Below are 12,625 nucleotides of genomic sequence, written 5' to 3' on the forward strand. Positions count from 1 at the left end.
TTCGCTTTGGTATCCATGGGTGATTGGATTCTGGACCCCTGGCAGATACCAAAATCCACAGATGCTCAAGTTCTTTATATAAAATGGTATAGTATTTGCATATGAGCTGTGCACATCCTCTCGTATACTTTAAGTCATCTCTGGATTATTTATAATACCTAATACAATGTAACTGCTATGTAAATACTTGTTACCCTATATCGTTTAGAGAATAATGACCAAAAACAGTTTGTACATATTCAGTACAGCTGCTACAACCATTCTTTTTTTTTTGTTTTCCTGAATATTTTTGATCCTCAGTTGTTTGAATCTATGATGTGGAACCCACAGATAGGAAGGATAGACTATATTATTAACCTTAATTCATATTTGGCTTATAGTCTTTAGTTCTAGAATTGGAAAGACAGATTCCTAGCTAAAGGTTTAGGCAAAATTAGTTTATTCCATTTTTCTTATACACACTGTACAAATATTGCAAATGTTCTGGGATAGGAAGTTGGTTATGCACAGAGAAGTAAGAAAAGTAACCCAAAGTGTTTGGAATAAGTTATCATTGTTGCTGTCTGAGGTGATTTAAAATAGATCACCTCCTGATGATCTTCTGTAGTGTTTGTTTGCATGTTTGCCAGGAAATGTCCTTTCCTCTCTTACTGAGCTCTCAGCAGCTGGATATCAGGAAGGAAACTGAAAGAGAAAGTTTTAAACTATCTTTGTGAGGCAAATTTTATTCCCCTGAAAGTATTAATTTCTTTTTTTTTTTTTTTTTTTTTTTTTTTGAGATGGAGTCTCGCTCTGTCACCCAGGCTGGAGTGCAGTGGCACAATCTCAGCTCACTGCAACCTCCACCTCCTGAGTCCAAGCAATTCTCATGCCTCAGCCTCCCAAGTAGCTGGGATTACAGGTGCACGCCACTATACCTGGCTAATTTTTGTATTTTTAGTAGAGATGGGGTTTCACTATGTTGGCCAGGCTGGTCTTGAACTCCTGACCTCAGGTGATCGATCACCTGCCTTGGCCTCTCAAAGTGCTGGGGTTACTGGCGTGAGCCATCGCACCTGGCTTGAAGGCATGAATTGTACTCAAAAAGGCTCCTTTTAGTCTTCCCTTCTTTCTCTATTATCTTTATTAGTGTTTTCTCACCCTCCACACCCTTCCTCCAACCTGAATTAAGGTTTTGTTTCATGTATTTTTGTCTTGCAAGTCTTAGTGACATGTCAATACGTCTTTTTCTTCTCTTTTATTTTTCTTTATCCACCTTATAGGTATACTTTTTTCTTATTTTCCCCACACTGCATAGACGTATAGCCACTTTATATTGCCACCAAGTAGAAATAAGTTTCCTTCCTTTGACTATTACTTGAGTCTGTGATACCTCAGACACTTCCTTACCTATTAGGTTCAAAAGAAATTTGGTTCTTGCCACACGCCTGTAGTCCCAGCTACTCGGGAGGCTGAGGCGGGAGAATTGCTTGAACCTGGGAGGTGGAGGTTGCAGTGAGCCGAGATTGCACCATTGCACTCCAACCTGGGCGACAGGGCGAGACTCCGTCTCGGAAAAAAAATAAAAGAAATTTGGTTCTCGGGTTTTATTCTGTATTTCACTTTCTTATAAACAGAGTGAGTATCCAGTGTTCTTTTCTAGGTTAGTGAGATATCAATCAGTATGTTTCTTCTTCTCTTTTATTTTTCTTCCTCAAGGAATATTCATGGGTCTGAGTAGATAAAGGGATATGTGTTGTCAGTGTCAGGTGGAATAAGGAAAGAACCTTGCGTGTTTTAAGTCGTGAGGTTGCTTTGTGACTATCTCCTGTGGAAGTGCAACCCTGTTGCATCTGTTTCTTTTGCAGCTAAGTTGAAAAAAGTGAAGAAAAAAAGACGAAGAGATGAAGAACTTTCCTCTGAAGAATCCCCTCGTCGCCATCACCACCAGACCAAAGTCTTTGCCAAGTTTTCTCACGATGCACCTCCCCCTGGCACTAAGAAAAAGCACTTATCCATTGAGCAGCTGAATGCTCGTCGCAGGAAAGTATGGCTCAGCATTGTGAAAAAGGAACTACCAAAGGTAAGTGAATGCCTCCAGGAGATGGAGATTGGGAGAATGTTTTCTCTCCCCACCCACTAAAGAGGAACTCTGAGAGCTAGATACTTTCAGAGATAGGAATTCCGCAAAGAAACTAATCTGTTGGAATCAAGAAAATGCTGAGTAGTACTCTTTCAGTTAACAGTTTCTTCTAGAATGTGGTCAGAATTCACAAGACAATTAGTTATTGTGTGATGCTCCTTGGTCAAAAAATTGGAGGACAACTTCTTCAAGGAAAGAATACAGTTTTCCTAAATATAGCAATAGATACTTGACAGCCAATTTATAGGTGATATTAGAAAAAATTAAAAAGAGGCCAGGCATGGTAGGTCACACCTGTAATCCCAGCACTTTGGGAGGCTGAGGTGGGTGGATCGCTTGAGCCCAGGAGTTTGAGACCAGTCTGGACAACATGGTGAAACCCCATCTCTACAAAAACTACAAAAATGAACTGGGCATAGTGGCACATGTTTGTAGCCCTACCTATGCAAGTGACTGAGGCAGGAGGATAGATTGAGCCCAGGAGGTTGAGGCTTCAGTGAGCTGAGATCGCACCACTGCACTCTAGTTTGTGTAACAAAATGTTTAACATAATAAATATTTATTTATTTTGTCTCAAAAATTAAATAAAAAGGAGTTGATATGTTTCTTAGAGAATTTACAAATGTTTGAATGTTGCTGAATAATCACAGGCACTAGAATAAAATGTGAACGAGTTAAAAGAAACATGTATAAGCATTTTTCCTCTTAGTTCATTTGGTTTTGATAACATTTTATTTTCTTCTTCTTATTTTTGAGATGGAGTCTTGCTCTGTTGCGTGGGCTGGATTGCAGTGTCATCATCTCGACTCACTGCAACCTCCGCTTCCCAGGTTCAAACAATTCTCCTTTCTTAGCCTTCCAAGTAGCTGGGGCTACAGGCAGATGCCACCATGCCCAGCTAATTTTTGTATTTTGGTAGAGATGGGGTTTCACCATGTTGGCCAGGCTGGTCTCGAACTCTTGACCCCAGGTGATCTGCCTGGCTCCGCCTCATAAAGTGCTGGGATTACAGATGTGCGCCACTGCGCCCAGCCAATAACATGTTATTTTGATATAATTTCAAAATTAATAGTTGCAAGCCAGATGCCATACGCAGCGTTTTTTTTTTTTTTTAAAGAAGTTGCAATTAATAGTCCAAGGAATGTCTGTTTACCCTTAAGTGAGATTCACCAGTTGTTTACATATTACTCTTAATGATGAATTGAGTGCAATCCTGATAGGAACAGGATATTTCATTATAAATTGGATTTTTTTTAGAAACGGGATATTTTATGAATTGAGAAAAGTTGATAATAAAGTCTATGTGATGAAGTCAGAATGTAGGAGTAGCTGGGGAAGAATTGGAAAATCCCCGCTAAACATTAGAACACACTACAAAACCTCTACAGTTAAAAAAGTGTGGTACTGGCACATGAATAGGCAAATAGATGAGTGGAATAAGCCGGTGGACTTATAAATTAGTAGTGCTGAGACAACTGGGTAGCAATTTTGAAAAAGATAAAACTAGATCTGCATCTTACACATATACTTCATATAGGTTAGTACGACAGTTTTTAAACTATAGAGGTTATAGTGTGTTTTAATTTTTTTTTTTTTGAGATGGAGTCTCGCTCTCTTGCCCTGGCTGGAGTACAGTGGTGCAATCTTCGCTCACTGCAACCTCCGCCTCCTGGATTCAAGCGATTCTCCCACTTCTGCCTCCCAAGTAGCTGAGTAGCTGGGACTACAGGTGCGCGCCATCACGCCCAGCTAATTTTTGTATTTTTAGTAGAGATGAGGTTTCGCCATGTTGGCCAGGCTGGTCTTGAACTCCTGACCTCAAGTGAGCTGCTCACCTCGGCTTTCCAAAGTGCTGGAATTATAGGTGTGAGCCACCATGCCCAGCCTGTTTTAATGTTTTGAGGATATTACCTTTGATCCCTTGGTATGGTGGTGTTTTGCTACTGTAAAATTAAAGTTTTTTTTTCCTTAGCAGTTAATAAGTATTTCTGGAGACATACTTTATGCTTGAGCATTCTTTTTTTTTTTTTGAGATGGAGTCTCACTGTCGCCCAGGCTGGGTCTCGGCTCACTGCAAGCTCCGCCTCCCAGGTTCACGCCATTCTCCTCCTTCAGCCTCCGGAGTAGCTGGGACTACAGGCACCTGCCACGACACCCAGCTAATTTTTTTTGTATTTTTAGTAGAGACAGGGTTTCACCATATTAGCACGCCATTCTCCTCCTTCAGCCTCCGGAGTAGCTGGGACTACAGGCACCTGCCACGACACCTGGCTAATTTTTTTTTGTATTTTTAGTAGAGAGGGTTTCACCGTATTAGCACGCCATTCTCCTCCTTCAGCCTCCGGAGTAGCTGGGACTACAGTCACCCGCCCCAACACCCAGCTAATTTTTTTTGTATTTTTAGTAGAGACAGGGTTTCACCGTATTAGCCAGGCTGTTCTCGATCTGACCATTATCTGTGCGCCTCGGCCTACCAAAGTGCTGGGATTGCAGACGTGAGCCACTGCACCCAGCCTGTGCTTGAGCATTCTTGATGGGAAAGTTATGGGAAAACCTGCTTAGTACCTGATGAAGAGGCCTCAGATGGTGTCCTTTCAATGAAAGAAATGAGTTTTCATTTCTTTTTGAGATGGGATCTTGTTCTGTTGCCCAGGCTGGAGTGCAGTGGACTGATCTTAGTTCACTTCAGCATTGATCTCCCAGGCTCAAGCAGTCCTCGCACCTCAGCCTCCTGAGTACCTGGGGCTATAGGTGTGTGCCACCACACTGAGCTAATTCTGTTTATTTAATTTTTTTTTTTTTTTTTTTTGAGATGGAGTTTCGGCTCTTGTCACCCAGGTTGGAGTACAATGGCACGATCTCGACTCACTGCAACCTCCACTTCCTGAGTTCAAGTAATTCTCCTGCCTCAGCCTCCCGGGTAGCTGGGATTACAGGCACCTGCCACCACACTCAGCTAATTTTTGTGTTTTTAGTAGAGACGGAGTTTCACCATGTTGACCAGGCTGGTCTTGAAGTCCTGACCTCAGGTGATCCAACCACCTCGGCCTCCCAAAGTGCTGGGATTACAGGTGTGAGCCACCATGCCCGGCCCAATTCTGTTTATTTTTTATAGAGACGAGGTCTCACTGTGTTGCCCAGGCTAGTCTCGAACTCCTGGACTCAAGTGATCCTCCTGCCTCAACCTCCCAAGTGCCGGGATTGCAGGTGTAAGCCACTGTGCCTGGCCAAGAAATGACTTTTTTTTTTTTTTTTTTTTTTTGAGACGGAGTTTTGCTCTTGTCGCCCAGGCTGGAGTGCAGTGGTGTGATCTCACTCAGCTCACTGCAGCCTTCACCTCCTAAGTTCAAGTGATTCTCCTGCTTCAGCCTCCCGAGTAGCTAGGATTACAGGCATATGCCACCACGCCTGGCTAAGTTTTCTATTTTTAGTAGAAATGGGGTTTCACCACATTGGCCAGTCTGGTCTCAAACTCAAGTGATCCACCCACCTCGGCCTCCCAAAGTGCTGGGATTGCAGGCATGAACCACCACGCCTGGCCAAGAAATGACGTTTTAGTGGGAATATTTGAGGTTCCTGGCTTCAGAGTGACAATAGCTCTTTAATTAGTAAGAGTTTTTTTTATAAAAGGCTGATATATTCCGTTAAATTTGCTGTCGTACGTGCAAACATTAGAGAAGTGGCTTTCAGACCTTCTTTGTCACTTTGAACTCATTGTTTCTTTAGCATCAAGGAGAATGCTGTTCAGTACTGAAAGAGCCACCCAGCTCTGCCTCTTCGGCATCTTCTTCCGTGTCAAATAGACATCATGGGGAGTCAGGTTTCTGTACTGACTTTTGTTTTTCCCCTTAGCTAGAGTGGAAAACACAAATAGCTGGATACTGGGTTGTGGGCTGCTGGGTTATTTTGTGTTAGGTCTTCCTTGGAGTTTAGTTTTAGAGAAGATTAGGCTTATGTGGTGGCAGAAACTGAGTGATAGTGACATCAGGTTTGCCTAGGCTGGAGGTGGGGCTAGAATCACAACTTAGGAGACTAGTTTATCTTTTCTCCTAATGATTCCTGTATCTGGGTGCCCTGTTCTCCCAGCCTTGCAGATTGGCCCTGGTAAGCAACATGTTTTTAATCAGGATGGTGCTAAGTTTTAGGTATTTTAACATTTTTCTAGTCCACTTCAAGCCTTACATGTAACTTAACATCTTCCCAAAAGTATACAGAAGACTGTTTAAGGCATCCACAACGCTGACTTATTCTTCTTGAATGCCTGTTTAATAGTTTTATGTATGGTATTGAGACGATGCCTTATGAAGTAATGTATCTTGCTTGGCTTGACATTTTCTAACCCTCTAGGAATTGAATAAAAGACTGTGCATTCTACATAGTCTTAGTTCAAAAATGAATCCTAAATGAAATATTGTTTTTTAAATATTTTAGGCAAATAAGCAGAAAGCTTCAGCTCGTAACCTGTTTCTCACCAATAGCCGAAAGGTAAAGTTGTAGTTTTGTGTTTTCCATTTCATGTTTTGCTGGAATATATTCTCCTTCTTTGGGGTCCATCTTGCTGCTCTTGTCTGTTGTAACCTGTTGATCATGAATCCAATAGTTCGTAAGAGAGTTTCTGAATGTTCTCAAGCTGTTTATTTTTTATTTATTTATTTATTTATTTTTTGAGACGGAGTCTCAGCCGCCCAGGCTGGAGTGCAGTGGCAGTGATCTCGGCTCACTGCAACCACCGTCTCCCAGGTTCAAGCGATTCTCCCATCTCAGCCTCCCGAGTAGCTGGGATTACAGGCATCTGCCATCATGCCCTGTAATTTTTGTATTTTAGTAGAGACAGGGTTTCACCATGTTGGCCAGGCTGGTCTTGAACTCCTGACCTCAGGTGATCTGCCTGCCTTGGCCTCCCAAAGTGCTAGGATTACAGGCATGAGCCACCACGCCCAGCCTCAATCTGTTTATTAAATAAAATTGTTCTTCCTCACATTTCTGGTATTTGAACCTTTTTGGATAAGACCATAGCCCACCCTGATTTCTTGAGCAGATCATGGAATCTCCGTCTTCAGTCTCGTCTAAGAAATAATGATGTGAATACCTTCCCTTAGAGGAAACTAAAACAACTTCCTTTAAGAATTGTGAGGATCAGATTAGGCCATGTTATTAGTTGTGTTTCTCTGGGGTAGTCATTCAACTTCTGTGTTTCCTCATTTATAAATTAGGGTGACGGTAATGCCAATTTCATAGGATTTTTGTGAAGAGTAAATTAGTTTAATATATTTTTCAGTGGTGCTAAAGATATAATAAGCAATGATAGCTGTTATTAATGTGTACAATAACATTTTGTAACTTCCAAGCACATCCCAGGTCCTTCTTCGTCATTATAATTTTTCATCTTCTAAGGTGACAGAAATCGGATAGATTTCTTATCCCTGATATTACCACAGGGTCTGGGCCTATGTCACAGTACTGTACAAGGACATTAATCAAGTTGCAGGAGAAAGAGATGTGGTCAAGGATGACAGTTTGTACTGAACAGATTGAAGAATGATGTGGTTTAGAGTCCGGGAAGAACCAGCCTCTGGTATGGGGTCCTTTCCGCTGTAATGCTGTTGTTGTTTTCAGCTTGCTCACCAGTGCATGAAGGAGGTGCGTCGAGCTGCCTTGCAGGCCCAGAAGAACTGTAAGGAAACCTTGCCTCGTGCCCGCCGCCTCACCAAGGAGATGCTTCTGTACTGGAAGAAATATGAGAAAGTGGAGAAGGAGCACCGCAAGAGAGCAGAGAAGGAAGCTTTGGAGCAGCGGAAGTTGGATGAGGAAATGCGGGAGGTAGGGCAAAAGCGTAACATTTTGAAAACTAATTACTACAGCCATTTGAAGAGATTGGTTTGCATTTTGAAAATTGTACATCTAACCAATGACACTGTCAATTTTTTTTTTTTTTTTTTTGGTAGAGCTGCGGTTTCGCCATGTTGCCCAGGCTGGTCTCAAACTCCTGAGCTTCAAGTGATCCGCCTGCCTTGGTCTCCTACCGTCAGAAATTTTTTTAAAGACTTAATTTTGAGGATGGTGATTTTAGACTAGTAAACCAATTCTGCGTTTAGTCTTTTGATAAGGCCCTCCTCAGGTCTTTTTCTCTTTTCTTCTAAGCTGTCCTCTATTCTGGGCACTTATTCCTCAAGAAAAAGGAATGAACAAAAGAGAAAGAAAGTAGCTTTTAATTCATCTTGGTTGGTTTGTAGGTGCTGACTACAGTTTTGCTTTTTTTTGACAATAAGAAATAGTTGCCAAATTCAGGGCCAGATAGGGACAGTGGACAGTGAGCCCAGTTTTCTAAGACTTACCCTTCACCTACTGTACTGTTTTATTTTTTTTTTTTTTTTGAGATGAAGTTTCACTCTTGTCGCCCAGGCTGGAGTGCAGTGGCGTAATCTCGGTTCATTGCAACCTCTGCCGCCCAGATTCAAGCAATTCTGCCTCAGCCTCCCGAGTAGCTGGGACTGTAGGCACCCACCACCATGCCCAGCTAATTTTTTGTATTTTTAGTAGAGACAGGGTTTCACTATGTTGGCCAGGCTGGTTTCGAATTCCTGAGCTCAGATGATACGCCTGCCTCAGCCTCCCAAAATGTTGAGATTACAGGCATGAGCCACCACGCCCAGCCTACTTTACTGTTTTCACTTGCAGCCAGTACTGTTGCTAAACCTGATGCCAGCTGGTGTAGGCTATGTATATTGCTGAGGGAAGCAAGAGGAGAGAATAAGAAGGCAAAGTCATTGTATTGCCATTGATAAACCAGCTGAGATGAATGGAAGGAGAGTTGAGATTTGAAGAAAGAAGGGAATTAGTGGATTGGATGATGTTTTCTTTCAGGTATATGTAGTAACTCGTGTCTAAGTGGAGCTTTGGAGCCTCTTCTGAGCTCTTGATCTTCCCTTATTTTATCATGACATCGAGAATGAAGATGGATTTTGCTCAGTTCTCTTAAGTCTCCTGGTTAATTTGTATATTTGCATGCAAGGTAATCATATTATCAAGTTAGTAAACATTTGATGCTTTTGGGAATTCTTAACTCATAGAATTTAAAGTCATTTGAGAGTTAGCCACAGATCTTGAAGTTTTGCAGGCACCTTGGCCTATATTCTAGATTTGTGAGACCTAGATTCTTAGTTATGTTGATAGCTGATGGTTGTGCTGACTTATGCATCTTTTTCGTTGAACTTTTGAAATAAAATTTTAACATATCCTTTCTGTTTTCTTAATCTACTTCGTTCATTTAATCATATGGTAGTTAACTTTTTTAAGGTTAAGGATGTTATTCTTGGCTGGGCGTGGTGGCTCACGTCTGTAATCTCAGCACTTTGGGAGGCCGAGGTGGGTGGATCACAAGGTCAGGAGTTCGACCAGCTTGGCCAACATGGTGAAACCCCCGTCTCTACTAAAAATACAAAAATTAGCTGGGCATGGTGGCGGGCGCCTGTAGTCTCAGCTACTCGGGAGGCTGAGGCAGAGAATTGCTTGAACCCAGGAGGTGGAGGTTGCAGTGAGCCGAGATCATGCCACTACACTCCAGCCTGGGCGACAGAGGAAGAATCCATCTCAAAAAAAAAAAAAAAAGATGTTATTCTTTTTCTTAATTGTTTTACTTTAGAAAGTTTTCCTTAGGCTGAGTGTATTGGCTCATGCCCATAATCCTAGCAGAAAGGCAGAGGCAGGAGGATCGCTGGAATACAGGAGTTCAAAACCAGTGTGGGCAACATAGTGATACTTCGTATCTATAAACAGTAGAAAAATTAGACAAATGCAGTGGCACGTGCCTATAGTCCCAGTTATTTTGGAGGCTGAGGTGAGAATATTGCTTGAACCTGGAATGTTGAGGCTGCAGTGAGCTGTGTTCTTGCTACTCCCTCCAGCCTGGGTGACACAGTAAGATACCATCTCTTCAGAAAAAAACAAAGATTTTCTTGATAGCACTTTAGGTTTGAAACATGAACATTCATTAAGACAAAAACTTAATTTTCTCTCACTCTCTTTCTCAAATTTTCTTCTGTTTTGGATCTGACTCAAATGCTATAAAGCTTTAAAGAGACAGGATGATTTTACGTAGATTACTGCTTTATAAAATATACTTTCAGCCTTTTGGGTTTTTTTTTTTTTTTGCTGTATTCCCTATTTTATTGTTTTTCTTTTGGGAGAGTGGATCAAGGAGAAATCAAGTATATTTTATGAATTTTGTTATGAAATAATTTAAAATAATGACTCTTGGACCAATAATGCTCTTTTTTGGGAAAAAAAAAAAAAAGCAAACAAGGCTGGGTGTGGTGGCTCATGCTTGTAATCCCAGCACTTTGGGAGGCCAAGGTGGGCGGATCAAGAGGTCGGGAGATCGAGACCATCCTGGCTAACACAGTGAAACCCCGTCTCTACTGAAAATACAAAAAATTAGCTGGGTGTGGTGGCATACACCTGTAGTCCTAGCTACTCGGGAGGCTGAGACAGCAGAATCGCTTGAACCCGGGAGGTGGAGGTTGCAGTGAGCCGAGATTGCACCACTGCACTCCAGCCAGAGCGAGAGGGTGAGACTCTATCTCAAAAAAAGAAGAAAAAAGAAAAAAAACAAAATAATGAGTCTTTAATATGCTGCTTACACTGTGTTCTGTGTTCCATATGATTTGGTATTTTGGATTATGTTTTCATTTTATTGTTTATCTTAGGAATGATTTTATTTATTGACACAATGATTATTTTTCTTACCTGGTTATTTTAGAGTAGAGGCACTTAATAAAGAAAAAAAGTGATATCTTACTCTGTCACCCAGGCTGGAGTGCAGTGGCATGATCTTGGCTCAGTGCATCAATCTCTTGGGCTCAAGCAGTCCTCCCGCCTCAGCCTCCAGTGTAGCTGGGACTGCAGGTACATGCCACCATGCCTGGCAAGTTTTTGTATTTTTTGTAGAAACAAGGTTTTGCCATGTTGCCCAGTCTGGTCTCGAACTCCTGAGATCAAGCAGTCCACCTGAAAGGAACTTTTAATTTAGCCTTCTCACATTAAAAAAAAAAAAAAAAAGTTTGCACGTGTATGTGTATTCAGTCTATATTCGTTTTTTGTAGCTATTATCACAGGTGAAATATAGGTGGTTTTGTTTTGTTTTGTTTTGTTTTGTTTTGAGACAGAGTCTTGCTCTGTCACCCAGTCTGAAGTGCAGTGGCGTGACCTTGGCTCACTGCAACCTTTCCTCCTGGGTTCAAGCGATTCTCCTGCCTCAGCCTCCTAAGTAGCTGGGATTACAGGCGCCTGCCACCACGCCCGGCCAATATTTGTATTTTTATCAGAGACGGGGTTTCTCCATGTTGACCAGGCTGATCTCGAACTCCTGACCTCAGGTGATCCGCCAGCCTTGGTCTCCCAAAGTGCTGGGATTAGAGGCATGAGCCACCATGCCTGGCCAAAAAATACAGATTGTGTTGGGGAGTATTTTCTTCCTTCCTATAGATTGTTTTGGGGAGTATTTTCTTCCTTCCATTAACCTGTTAATTTCATATACCTATTGTATTGGCTTTCAGAATAATTTATAGCTCTTTGTCAGTTATTTTGACTTCTGGTGGTAAGAGTTTTAGGGCCGGTGTAGTGGCTGGCCGGGTGCAGTGGCTCACACCTATAAATAATCCCAGCACGTTGTGAGGCTGAATGTGGGCGGATCACCTGAGGTCAGGAGTTGGAGACCAGCCTGGTCAATATGGTGAAACCCGTCTCTACTAAAAAAATACAACAGTACGGGCCGGGCGTGGTGGCTCACGCCTTTAATCCCAGCACTTTGGGAGGCTGAGGCAGGCGGATCATGAGGTCAGGAGATTGAGACCATCCTGGCTAACACAGTGAAACCCCGTCTCTACTAAAAATACAAAAAATTAGCTGGGCATGCTGGCAGGCGCCTGTAGTCCCAGCTACTCAGGAGGCTGAGACAGGAGAATAGCATGAACCCAGGAGGCAGTGCTTGCAGTTAGCCAAGATCACGCCACTGCACTCCAGTCTGGGCGACAGAGGGAGACTCTGTCCCGCCCCCGCCCCCGCCCCCGCCCCCGCCCCCAGGGGGGCTGAGGCAGGAGAATCACTTGAACCTGGCAGGCAGAGGTTACGGTGAGGCTGAGATCGTGCCATTGCACTCCGGCCTGGCCAACGTAGTTAGACTTGTCTCAAAAAAAAAAAAAAGAAAAGTTTCTGACGTGTACATTTTCAAAAATAATAAAGCTATATAGACATGTATCCACCATCCAGGTTATAAAATGGAATATACTGTTTGAATTTAGTTGTTGTCTCAGTGCCACCATAGAAAAGTAATGTAAGAAAGAAATATTTTAGTCAGAAGCCTAATAGAGAAAAGATTCACAGCGTAAAGGAGAGCAAAACACTTGTTACTAGTAGATTATGAATGAAAGTTATTCATTGCGCCAGGTGTGGTGGCTCACGCCTGTAATCCCAGCACTTCGGGATGCTGAGGCCAGTGGATCACCT

The 12,625-nt window shown here is 42.4% G+C and overlaps 1 protein-coding gene across 2 annotated transcripts in view; it reads left to right on the top strand.

Annotated features, from left to right (window-relative positions):
- Positions 1–12,625, top strand: part of INO80 (INO80 complex ATPase subunit) — a 139,348-nt gene that overhangs the window by 29,228 nt on the left and 97,495 nt on the right. For both annotated transcript variants that reach the window (XM_032176234.2, XM_032176235.2), the window contains exons 7-9: positions 1,848–2,062; positions 6,554–6,607; positions 7,739–7,942. In XM_032176234.2, the coding sequence (XP_032032125.1) occupies positions 1,848–2,062; positions 6,554–6,607; positions 7,739–7,942 (473 nt within the window). The remainder of the gene's footprint in view (positions 1–1,847; positions 2,063–6,553; positions 6,608–7,738; positions 7,943–12,625) is intronic.

The sequence above is a fragment of the Hylobates moloch genome, unplaced genomic scaffold, assembly GCF_009828535.3.
Source record: "Hylobates moloch isolate HMO894 unplaced genomic scaffold, HMol_V3 SCAFFOLD_14, whole genome shotgun sequence".
Classification (NCBI taxonomy): domain Eukaryota; kingdom Metazoa; phylum Chordata; class Mammalia; order Primates; family Hylobatidae; genus Hylobates; species Hylobates moloch.